General features: G+C 33.9%; 1 protein-coding gene across 3 annotated transcripts in view; it reads right to left on the bottom strand.

Annotated features, from left to right (window-relative positions):
* The window catches only part of SLC38A6 (solute carrier family 38 member 6), a 70,131-nt gene that overhangs the window by 19,252 nt on the left and 38,651 nt on the right, over nucleotides 1-12,228 (bottom strand). For 2 of the 3 annotated variants that reach the window (XM_061429060.1, XM_061429059.1), the window contains 2 exons: nucleotides 1,850-1,932; nucleotides 1,323-1,381 (listed from right to left, as the gene is read on the bottom strand). The exons of the other annotated variant lie outside the window; for it this stretch is intronic. In XM_061429060.1, coding sequence (XP_061285044.1) covers nucleotides 1,323-1,381; nucleotides 1,850-1,932 — 142 coding nt within the window. The remainder of the gene's footprint in view (nucleotides 1-1,322; nucleotides 1,382-1,849; nucleotides 1,933-12,228) is intronic. 3 annotated transcript variants of the gene reach the window in all.

Genomic DNA, 12,228 nt, shown 5'->3' with positions numbered 1-12,228 from the left:
TTAAACTTACACAGCACTGTATGTCAATTATATCTCAATAAGACAGAAAGAAAAAGGTCTTTTAAATAAGTGTATGTTCAACTCACTTATAAGATACAAGTCAGACAGTTTGTGGAGGGAGGGCAATGATTCTAATGTTGGTAAGTTCAACAAATGGTTAAATGGAAACACTGTCAAGTATTTTTAGTTTTAAGAGCATTCATTAAATAAATATTCCTGTACACTGGAACCAGGGTCACTTTCACTTCATTTAAATAATCTAAAGTTATTTTATCCTTGTATTCCAGAAGATAGTTTGGCCTAAGTTGTATGCATCCTAAATTGTTTTGACAGCTTGGAAATCTGGTTCTATCCTATGGTTTAACTAATGATGTGTTGTCTTGCTCTTTTGGATGGCATGTTTCTTTCATTCATTTCTCAATAACCCAGGAGAGTTTAAATAAGCTTATGATTTTAAGAGTTTAATCAACCCATTTAGGCACGTATTTTGGAAAGTTTAAAATGTTTAATCCTACTTAAAGTTGGACAGATACTGACTGTGGAATAAGCTGCTAAGCAAAAAGAAAAGGATCTTTCCCCCCAGAATTTCACAGAAAGATAGTCTTTGGAATATTACAATCTGTTTTAGAAGAATTAAAAGGAAATCAGAAATTTAAATTCTCTTTTATCTTCATATTAAATTATTTTATAAAAAGTTTACCATCTGAGAGATATTTTTCCTATAATTAAAATGAGCTAATTTAAAAAAATATTCCACATGTGAAAAACAGTATTTCTGTGCAGTAAACTTTATGACAGCTTAACCAATGCTTAATAAATCAGATGGGAGAGAATTCAGGCACTCCAATTCTTACTAGATCTCTTCAGTGGGTAAACCCCTGAAGCTCTGGTTTCATTAATGGAACTAAGTTTTAAAATTAAGATGATTAGGATTCAAATTGATTTTACAGCTTAGAACCAGCCTGATTCTTATGCTTGAGAACCCCCAAAACATAAACATACATACACAATCTTGTACAGAAATAAGTGAATACTTAGACTTACTCAAAGAATTATACTCCAAGGTTTTAACAAAACTGGTGTGCTCTTCTCTCTAGTTAAGCACAGAGAAACTGAACCTGAAATGCTATTCTTGCTAAGCTTCTTCAAAATAGATACTATGAAGGAAACAGTTTTGCAGAATAAAAGTGCTTTTAATAACACACTGAAATAAAATGGGATACCTTTTCAATAAAAAAACAGAGTAAAGAGAAAAAAAGACATTAACACAATGATTTCGATTTTAGTGAGGAGATAAGTAATATAGTATATTTTAAACTTACCACAAGAGCAAAGAACACCATAAAGAAAAATGATAAACTACTTGTGTAGCCAAGAAAGCCTGTAAAATAACAGTAAAATAAAAAGCAATTTATAAGGAAAGTGATCCTAACATGCAGCTAGAGCTATACATCTCGGGCATGTTTTTTATTACACTGCTTGGTATCTGGGGCTTAGGGCTGAGAATAACAACATTCCGACTATCTGTCACAGATCATTTATGTAGCTCTGTACGGCAGAATTGGAACTGGCTTACCACTAATGGCACACTGTAAGGAAAGGCTGCTCTTTAATGTTCCGCTGTAAAGATTTTATTTTAGTGGGGCAGACAAAATACTACTGCAAACCAAGTAATAGGTTAACTAGGCAGGGCTGAAGGCTGAACAACCTAAAATAAATCCAAGTTCAAAATTATTCACAATCACCTTCTGATAAAACTGTGGAACTGTGAAATTTAAAAGCCCCTTAACGTTATTTCTTTTTTCTCTTTTCTTATAAACAAATAACATCCTCTTCTCTAGAGACTTACCTATTTTAGGAAGAAGTGCAAGAGGGAACACAATGCCAACACAAATGATTATTAGTAGTGTGTCTCCATCAAGATACCAAGACCTATTAGGGGAAAAAGTTCTACTTGAGGTACAGAGCAACTAAAACCACCTTGACATATTTTGTAATAAAATAATATATTGAATATATCATAAATATATTTAATATGATAACAAGTTTGAGGGAATATAAAGATTTATTAAAAATGGAAAGGAGCTATATTTATAGCCATTATACCTGCATGGTAGAAAGATGGATAATTTTTCTTCTTATACAGTGGTTTTACATATTTTTAAAATTTTCAGGAAAGGGTATGAATTACTAGGAGAAAACATATTACATTTTTCATATAAAGGTAATAGAATACTGAATGAGAAAAGGTAGGTAAATGTGTGATTTGATTATTTTTTTTAAAAAATGGATGCAGAGTTATAAAAAAGTTAGAAAGATATACTTAAAATACCAAAAGCAGATATTTCTATGTAGCAGCACTGAGAAATCTTTGTGTACTGGTGGCATATATAAGGTTTTAAAGTTTCAATATAAAAATACATGTGTTGAAGTTTTTAAAAATCAGACTTAATTCCCTAAGAATTTAATAGTAAAGACTTCTCTTTGGTATATAATAATTAAGCAATTCATAAAAGAAGTGCAACTAGTAAATACACATGAGGAAAAATCCAATCTCTGATGTTAAAGAAATAACTAATAAGGCTATTGAGTACAAATATTTAAAAAATAATATTCAAGGATGTGAATAATTGGTCCTTCACACAACGTTAGTGATCTTGTCAATTAGCACTATCTTCTGGAAAAATACTGATAATGTGCGGTAATCTCTGAGAGAATAATCTAAGATATAAAGAATTCTATGTGCATGAAGCTGTGAGTATAACATTATCATAATATTAAAAAGTTGAGGAAAATCTTATATAACCAACAATAAAAAATGTTTGTCAAAAACAGCATACTCAATGGAATGTTAAACAGCTTTTATTTTTTTTTTAAAAAGACAGTTTACTAAAACAGAAAATACTAATGATAAAAATACAAAATAATGATTATTAACTATGTTTTTAAAATGTTTTGGTGGAAAAATTCAAAGGAAATAAAATGATAGCAGGGATTGGGTAAGAGATGGTATTATGTATAATTTTTATTTGCTTTGTCTTCTAAATTGTCTGTAAAGTAGCTATCATTTTTACTCTGAAATATATGCATGTGCACATCAAAATGGTAACAAAGTAAAATTCATGCTGATATGAGAGCTGGGAGCATCAAAGATAACAGGTATTACTCTTTCAAGTCGTTTGTTAGATGTTCTCTGAATTTCCAGTTGACTATAATGTATCCTTTCACTACCAGCCAAAGTCTCCCACTGCCACGTTCAATTAAGAAAATGGACAAACTCCTAGAAACATACAGTGTACCAAGACTGAATCATGAAGAACTAAAAAAATATAAACAGACCAATAATGAATAAAGTCACTGCACCAGTAATAAAAAACTACCAACAAAGAAAAGCCCAGGACCAGATGGTTTCACTGGTGAATTCCGCCAAACATTTAAAGAAAAGCTAACGCCAGTGCTTCTCAAACTCTTCCCAAACACTGGACCATAGAGAACAGTTCCAAACTCACTTTATAAGGTGAGCATGCCCTACCATCAAAGCCACATAAGAACATTACAAAAAATATCCCTGGTGAATATATTATAAAAATTCTCAACAAAATATTAGTAAACCAAATCCAACAGCACATTAAATGCATCATATATTATGATCAAGTGGGATTTATCCATAGGATGCAAGGATGGATCAACAAATGAAAATCAGTCAACATGAAATAGCACATTAACAGAATGTAAGATAAAAAACACATGGTCAAAAACATTAAAACATATAATAAAAATGTTTAAAAATAGGTTTTATAAAAATGTTAAAAACATATGATTAAAAAATAGATGCCAAAAAAGCATGTGACAAAACACAATATTCATTTATGATTTAAAAAAAGAAAACTTCAACAAATTTAGTACAGAGGGAAGAAATCTCAACATAAGGGCCATATATAACAAGCTCACAGCTAATATCATACTCAACAGAGAAAGGCTTAGTTTTTCCTCTAAGGTCAGGAATGAGACCAGGATGCCTACCCTCACCACTCTTATTAAACATAGTACTGGAAGTCCTAGCTAAAACAATCAGGCAAGATAAAGAAATAAATGGCATCCAAATTGGATAAGAAGTAAATCTGTCTTTATTTGCAGATATGATCTTATATATAGGAAATTCTAAAGACTTCAACCAAAAAAACTGTTAGAGCTAATCAAAAAATACTATAAAGCTGAATGATACATAAACAACGCACAGAAATCAGTTGTATGTTTATAAACTAAGAAGTATCTGAAAAAGAAATAAACAATTAGTTCGGTCGTGTCCAACTCTTTGCGATCCTGTGGACTGCAGCATGCCAGGCTTCCCTGTCCATCACCAACTTCCGGAGCTTACTTAAACTCATGTCCATCGAGTTGGTGATGCCATCCAACCATCTTGTATTCTGTTGTCCCCTTCTCCTCCTGCTTTCAATCTTTCCCAGCATCAAGGTCTTTTCCAATGAGTCAGTTCTTCGCATCAGGTGGCCAGAGTACTGGAGTTTCAGCTTCAGCATCAATCCTTCCAATAAATAATCAGGACTGATTTCCTTTAGGATAGACTGGTTTGATCTCCTTGCAGTCCAAGGGACTCCCAAGAGTCTTCTCCAACACCACAGTTCAGAAACACCAATTCTTCAGCACTCAGCTTTCTTTACAGTCCAGCTCTCAGATCCATACATGACTACTGGAAAAACCATAGCCTTGACTTGATGGACCTTTGTTGGCAAAGGAATGTCTCTGCTTTTTAATATGCTGTCTAGCTTGGTCATAACTTTTCTTCCAAGGAGCAAGCGACTTTTACTTTCATGACTGCAATCACCATCTGCAGTGATTTTGGAGCCCAAGAAAATAAAGGCTCTTGCTGTTTCCATCTATTTGCCATGAAGTGATGGGATTGGATGCCATGATCTTAGTTTTCTGAATGTTGAGCTTTAAGCCAACTTTTTCACTCTCCTCTTTCACTTTCATCAAGAGGCTCTTTAGTTCTTCTTCTCTTTCTGCCGTAAGGATGGTGTCATCTGCATATCTGAGCTTATTGATATTTCTCCTGGCAATCTTGATTCCAGCTTGTGCTTCCTCCAGCCCAGTGTTTCTCATGATGTACTACTCTGCATAGAAGTTAAATAAGCAAAAAAAAAAAAAAAAAGAAGTTAAATAAGCAGGGTGACAATATACAGCCTTGATGTACTCCTTTCCCAATTTGGAACCAGTCTGTTGTTCCATGTCCAGTTCTAACTGTTGCTTCTTGGTTTGCATACAAAGTTCTCAGGAGGTAGGTCAGGTGGTCTGGAATTCCCGTCTCTTTCAGAATTTTCCACAGTTTGTTGTGATCCACACAGTCAAAGGTTTGGCATAGTCAATAAAGCAGAAATAGATGTGTTTCTAGAACTCTCTTGCTTTTTCAATGATCCAGCAAATGTTGGCAATTTGATCTCTGGTTCCTCTGCCTTTTCTAAATCCAGCTTGAACATCTGGAATTTCATGGTTCATGTACTGTTGAAGCCTGACTTGGAGAATTTTGAGCATTACTTTGCTTGTGTGTGAGATAACTGCAATTGTGTGGTAGTTTGAACATTCTCTGAGATTGCCTTTCTTTGGGATTGGAATGAAAACTGACCTTTTTCAGTCCTGTGGCCACTGCTCAATTTTCCACATTTGCTGTCATATTGAGTGCAGCACTTTCACAGCATCATCTTCCAGGATTTGAAATAGCTCCACTGAATTCCATTACCTCCACTAGCTTTGTTTGTAGTGATGCTTCCTAAGGCCCACATGACTTCAGACTCCAGAATGTCTGGTTCTAGGTGAGTGATCACACCATCGTGGTTATCTGGGTCATGAAGATTTTTTGGATAGTTCTTCTGTATATTCTTGCCACCTCTTCTTAATATCTTCTACTTCTGTTAGGTCCATACCATTTCTGTCCTTTATTGAGCCCATCTTTGCATGAATGTTCCCATGGTATGTCTAATTTTCTTGAAGAGATCTCTGGTCTTTCCCATTCTATTATTTTCCTCTATTTCTTTGTATTGATCACTGAGGAAGGCCTTCTTATCTCTCCTTGCTATTCTTTGGAACTCTACATTTAGATGTGTGTATCTTTCCTTTTCTCCTTTGCTTTTCACTCCTCTTCTTTTCACAGCTATTTGTAAGGCCTCCTCAGACAGCCATTTTGCTTTTTTGCATTTCTTTTTCTTGGGGATGGTCTTGATTCCTGTCTCCTGCAAAATGTCACAAACCTCCGTCCATAGTTCTCAGGCACTCTATCAGATCTAGTCCCTTAAATCTATTTCTCACTTCCACTGTATAATCATAAGGGATTTCACTCAGGTCATACCTGAATGGTCTAGTGGTTTTCCATACTTTCTTCAATTTCAGTCTGAATTTGGCAATAAGGAGTTCATGATCTGAGCCACAGTCAGCTCCTGGTCTGTATCCCACTCACAATAGCATGAAAGCAATAAAATACTTATAAATATTTAACCAAAGAAGTGAAAGACAGTCAAACTTAAATGAAAGAAATTGAAGACACAAACAACTGTGTTCATGGATCAAAATAATCAATATTGTTAAAATGTCCAAACTATCCAAAGCTATCTATAGTCAGTGCAATCCCTATCAAGTCCTAATGACAGTTTTTTTCTCAAAATGGAACAAAAATTCTAAAATTTGTATGGAACTACAAAAGGCTCCAAATAGCCAAAGCAATCCTGAGAAAGAAAACCAAGTTGACTTCAAAGTATACTGCAAAGCTTTAGTAATCAAAACAATACAGTACTGGCATAAAACAGACACATAGTTCAAAGGAACAGACTATGGAGCCTCGGCATACTCTCCCACCCCATATACTGTCAACGAATATTTGAGAAAGGACTCAAGAATATTCAGTGGGAGTCTTTTCAAAAAATTAGACTGAGGAAATTGGATAGCCATATACAGAAAAATGAAATCTATCTTATACCATTCACAAAAATTAACTTGAAATAAATACTCAAATGTAAAACCTGAAACTATATAATTTATAGAAGAAAACACAAAGAAAATGCTCCTTGACATCGGTCTTGGCAATAATTTTTTTTTTAATATGACACCAAAAGCACAAGCAGCAAAAGCAAAAATAAATGGAACTATATCAAAATGAAAAGTTCTGTACAATAAAAGAAACAATTACCAGAATGAAAAGGCAGTCTACAGAACGAGAGAAAATATTTCCAAATCATATATCTGATGAAGGGCTAATATTCAAAATATATAGAGAACTCTTACAATTCAATAGCAAAAAATCAAACAAATCCAATTTCTAAATGGGCAATGTAAATAAATAGATATTTTTTCCCAAAGAAGATATATGAATGGTTAACAGGTACATGAAAAGATGACCAACATCACTAATCAGGGAAATACAAATCAAAATCGCAAGGAAATATCATCTCACACCTGTTAGTATGTATATCATCAAAAAGACAAGAGACAACAAGTATTGGCAGGGATGTGGAGAAAAAGAAAGATTTGTGCACTTTTGGTGGGAATGTGAATTGGTTCAACCACTATGGAAAACAGTTCCTCAAAAAAGTAAATGCAGAACTACCACATGATTGATCCAACAATCCCATATCTGGGCATATATTTAAAGACAATGAAAACAGGATATCAAAAAGATATCTGCACTCCCATGTTTATAGGCTATTATTCACAGTAGCCAAGATACGGAAACAATTTAAGTGTCTGTCAATGGATGAAGGGATAAAGAAAATGTGGGATAAAACACACACACACACACACACACACACAGGAATATTATTCAGCCATGAGAAAGATATTTTGCCATTTGTGACAACACTGATGGACACTGAGGACATTATGCTAAGAGATCAGTCAGACAGAAAAAGACAAATACTGTATATCATGTACATGTGGAATTTAAGAAACAATAGAATGGTGGTTAGCAGGGGCTGGTAGGTAAGGGAATGGAGGAGATGTTGGTCAAACGGTACAAATTTGCAGTTAGAGGATGAATAAGTTTCTGGGACTCGAATGCAAAACAATGTGATTATAATTAACAGAATTATTTTATATACTTGGAAGTTGCTAAGAGACAGAATCTTAAATATTCTCACCACAAAAAAGAAATGATAATTATGTGAGGTAATGGAGGTATCAGCTAAACACCACAGTGGTAATCATACCACAATATATGTGTATCAAATTTATACATTGGATACCTGAAACTCACACAATATATAGTTGACAATGTTATATGTTAACTTCAGTGACTCAGCAGTAAAGAATCCGCCTGCAATGTAGGAGACATGGGTTCAATCCCTGGGTCAGGAAGATCCCCTGGAGGAGGGCACGGCCACCCACTCCAGTATTCTTGTCAGGAGAATCCCCATGGACAGAGGGGCCTGGCAGGCTGTGGTCCATGGGGTCGCAAAGAGTTGGACACGACTGAAGCAACTAAGCACCAACACAAGCATCAATATCTCAATTTTTAAAAAAAAGAAAGAAAAGGTTTTCCTTTAAATCGGCTTCAACCCATGGGTTTTAACACAAACGTTATGACTCACTGTGTCTCTTTCACACCTTAGTTTATGAAGAAGTCCTCTCTAATGTATCTCGAAAAGGTACTGCTGGGTGCTGACAACTTCCTCTTTAACAGAACAAGAGAAGGAGCAGCAGCTGAAGAAACACCATGATCACAGCTTACCCTTCTCCACCCTAACTCATGTCTTTAGGAAATGCACATGCCAGACACTAAATCCTGCACACAAGTATTTCTAGCTAATGGGCCTGAAGCTGTGCTCTCTACATCTGCACATGCCCCTCAAGTCCTGGTATGCAGGAGGTTCTAAGAGAGCATGGAGATTACAAATACAACATGACACTTCCTGGCATATTCGTCTTCTACTCACTCTTGAATACGCATGGAAATGAGAACTTCAAAATATCCCTCACCGAGGAACACCTGGCAACTAAATTTCTAAAGCTGGCAAAAAGCCCAGGGCTCCATGCCTGAAATCTCTTTCCTTCTGTGACCCAAAACAGACTCAGACAGTTGCAGCGCCAGGAGAAAAAAAGGCCCAGAGGCACACCAAAGAAGATTCCATCTGTTAGTTCTGCTGTCCCTCCTGTCACAAAGCAAGAATTGGGCACATTAATCCTATGGACCAAAGATTCTTTTCTCCTGCATTAAGATTCTTAGGAACACTTGGAAACCCTGCACTCTATAACATTTACTATTATGTATTATACTTTATAACTTTACATTATTTCAGATCATAATTCACTCATGTCCACGGAAGTTACACGATTGCCCAAAGCTTTGGGTCTGAAGATAAGTTTACCTCCTCCCAGTGGTAACTCGGAATCTCAGAGTTATGGAATGTTAGAACTAGAAGGGACCTCAGAGATCATCTGCTTCAACAACTTCATTGTATATGTCTACAAAATCAGCAAAAGGACAGTGACAATCTTAGTAACAGAAGCAATGGAAATACTCTCTATTCTTGAATAGTCACTCTGAATTTATGGCCTCATTTTTCTCAAGACTGTGATTTCTTTACGCTCTCCTCTTCACAAGACTACACTTTTAATTTCTGATATTAAAAAGAACTTTAAAAAAAATTTTCTCTATCCCTAGTTTGGCTATTGATTAATATTAGTCATTTCTTATCTTTATTAAGTTATGTTAACACAGCCAATTATAAATACAATGCTTTTCTTTACTATTTGTCAACAATCAAGGCAATACAGTAATGCACAGTAAAATTAGCTCAAATTTCATGTGCATGTCACAGTCAACTGAATTGTATTTGGCAATGGATATTTTCCAAGGAGCAGAAATGACTAAACTTTACAAAATAAAACTCCAGCTTGAGAAATACAAGCCAGTACAAAGAAATTGCAGAAGCACAATTGAAAAATCAAGATTTTAGAAGAATATGCTAACCTTAAAATTTTTCCTAAGTAGGGGAAGAAAAGAGTTATCTAACAGAACCCCTGTTTCCTACTGTGATCTAAATATACATTCTCTTCAAGCCAAAAGATTTAGAGTAAAAAGTTTTACACTTCCTAGAAAACTCGTGTGATCTATGGACTAATCCTATATGATAAAATTGTTCCAAGTATGAAATATATGGTATAGATCCCTAGCTGCATTGCAAATGCTTTGGCATGCAGATTTTTCCCCATATTTTAATGAAAACCAGATTTATTTATAAGTTGCTTTAATTTCATTCTTGAACGGAATGGAACAAGAGTATCATATGTTCTGAATTAGGATCTTACTCACATCCCATATCAATTATGTAACTCAAATGCAAGACAACTTAATTGTGTCAATCATATTCTGCTGACAAGATCATTAAATGTTAACATAGAGCTTCCAAGTTATAACAGCCATAGATTTTTTTAAATGTTACTCTATGAAAAATATAGATGCCTCATAAAAGTTTGGTATAAGTATTAAATAGCTTCTAACTTCTAATAATAATTTTTGAAATTAGAATATTATAAAAGTAGTTTCTTTTTGATAACATCTTTATAAAGGTTTATTTTTCACAAAGGTACATCAAATCTCACATATAACACAGAACATAAGCACAACTGAAAATTCTTAACTGCAATTTATTGTAACTCGAAACCTAAAAGTACACCAATATTATATTGATCTCACAGAAGAAATACTGCTCTGTAACTCTACCTGGAAATAAACTGTGCTAGGTAGTCAAATCAATTACCATAACATTTATTTCTTAATTATTTCATAGTATTAAACTTTTTTCATAGTATTAAAATTTAAAGACATGATTTATCTGCATTCTAACCAATTAATATAATTAGTCACTTTCTAATGCTTTTCAAAACTTTGAAATCCAAAATAAGTGAATATATATTACATTTAAAACAAGATGAGCAATTTTAAAACATCGTAACAGATGTTGCAAACTGTTCACAGAATTTTGAAGTATATACAGTTTTAAAAATTCATTTCTGATGCAAAAATAACTGATCAATTTTCTTCTAATATGAATAAGATGGGAGTTACTTTTTATTTCCTTCTTTAAACAAATTAGAGAAAATAAGAAAATGACAACTAACTTAAAATGACACTATGGTAAAAGTATCACTTTTAAAGAAAGAAGACCTAAGTTTTAATAGCAATTCTGTCACATACTACCTTAATTATTTCCAAAACTTTATATGTATTTTTGTCCCTCTTCTTTCCGCAAAGACATATGACATAAAAAAAGTAAATAGAAGTAACCAAATTCAGGATCAAGAAAAAGGAGAACACATGTGACAACTATTAAGATTAACACAGTTAATGCAATACATTCAAATTTGACTTTGACCTTTCTGGCAGTTAGAGCAAATAGGGAAAAGCCACCTTTATACAGTCATTATTATTGCAATTTCTTTTTAAAAATTGAGTTGTAACTGACATACAACATTATGGAGTTGCTTGATTTCCCACACTTACATTATGCTATCAGCTTACAAAAGCATGTATATGTATCATATCTTACTCGGTCATCCCAACAATTTTGTGAAGAAGGCAATACCAGTACCACCATTACACCAGATAAAGAAACCTCAGGCTCAAAATTAAGTTATACGGCCAAAGAAGTTAAATTAATTTCCTGAGATTACTGAATATGAAATGAATAGAACACATGTTTCCTTACTCTTAGCCTAACATTCTTCATTTTACCTCTTACTGCCTTGAGTTTCTTAGCCCTAAATTATAATGGAAATTTATGGCATAGAATTTTTTGAGTAATAGAAGTTGTCCTCATTATTTTTTACAGCACATGTAAAAGCAAATTTTACATAGGTGTGTCATTTAGCAATTGTATCAAAATAAGAGCATAAAACTTAAAACTAGATAAAGCTACAGATAAAACAAGGTAGCTCGAAGTATCAAATGTGACAATGAATATGGAAACTTTGTCAACTGTAAAGTACTACACAAAAGCACATCTTCCAATGATGAAAAATCGGTAAGGACTTCTCCTTACCTTTTTATCAATCACAGTTCCTATTCAGACCTAAACTATATCATATTTTTCTTATAAATATGTATTTGTAGTTGTCTAAGTAGAATTCTTTCATGGAAGCCAACTTGTAAAAGCTAAAACTCAATTTTGAAAACTTGCCCTGCAATCCAGAAGAAGTTGGAACAAAATATTGGAGCAAAACAAC

The sequence above is a fragment of the Bos javanicus genome, chromosome 10 (genome assembly GCF_032452875.1).
Source record: "Bos javanicus breed banteng chromosome 10, ARS-OSU_banteng_1.0, whole genome shotgun sequence".
NCBI lineage: Eukaryota > Metazoa > Chordata > Mammalia > Artiodactyla > Bovidae > Bos > Bos javanicus.
The sequence above is the reverse complement of the archived record's forward strand: the minus strand, read 5'-3'. Positions and strand labels throughout refer to the sequence as shown.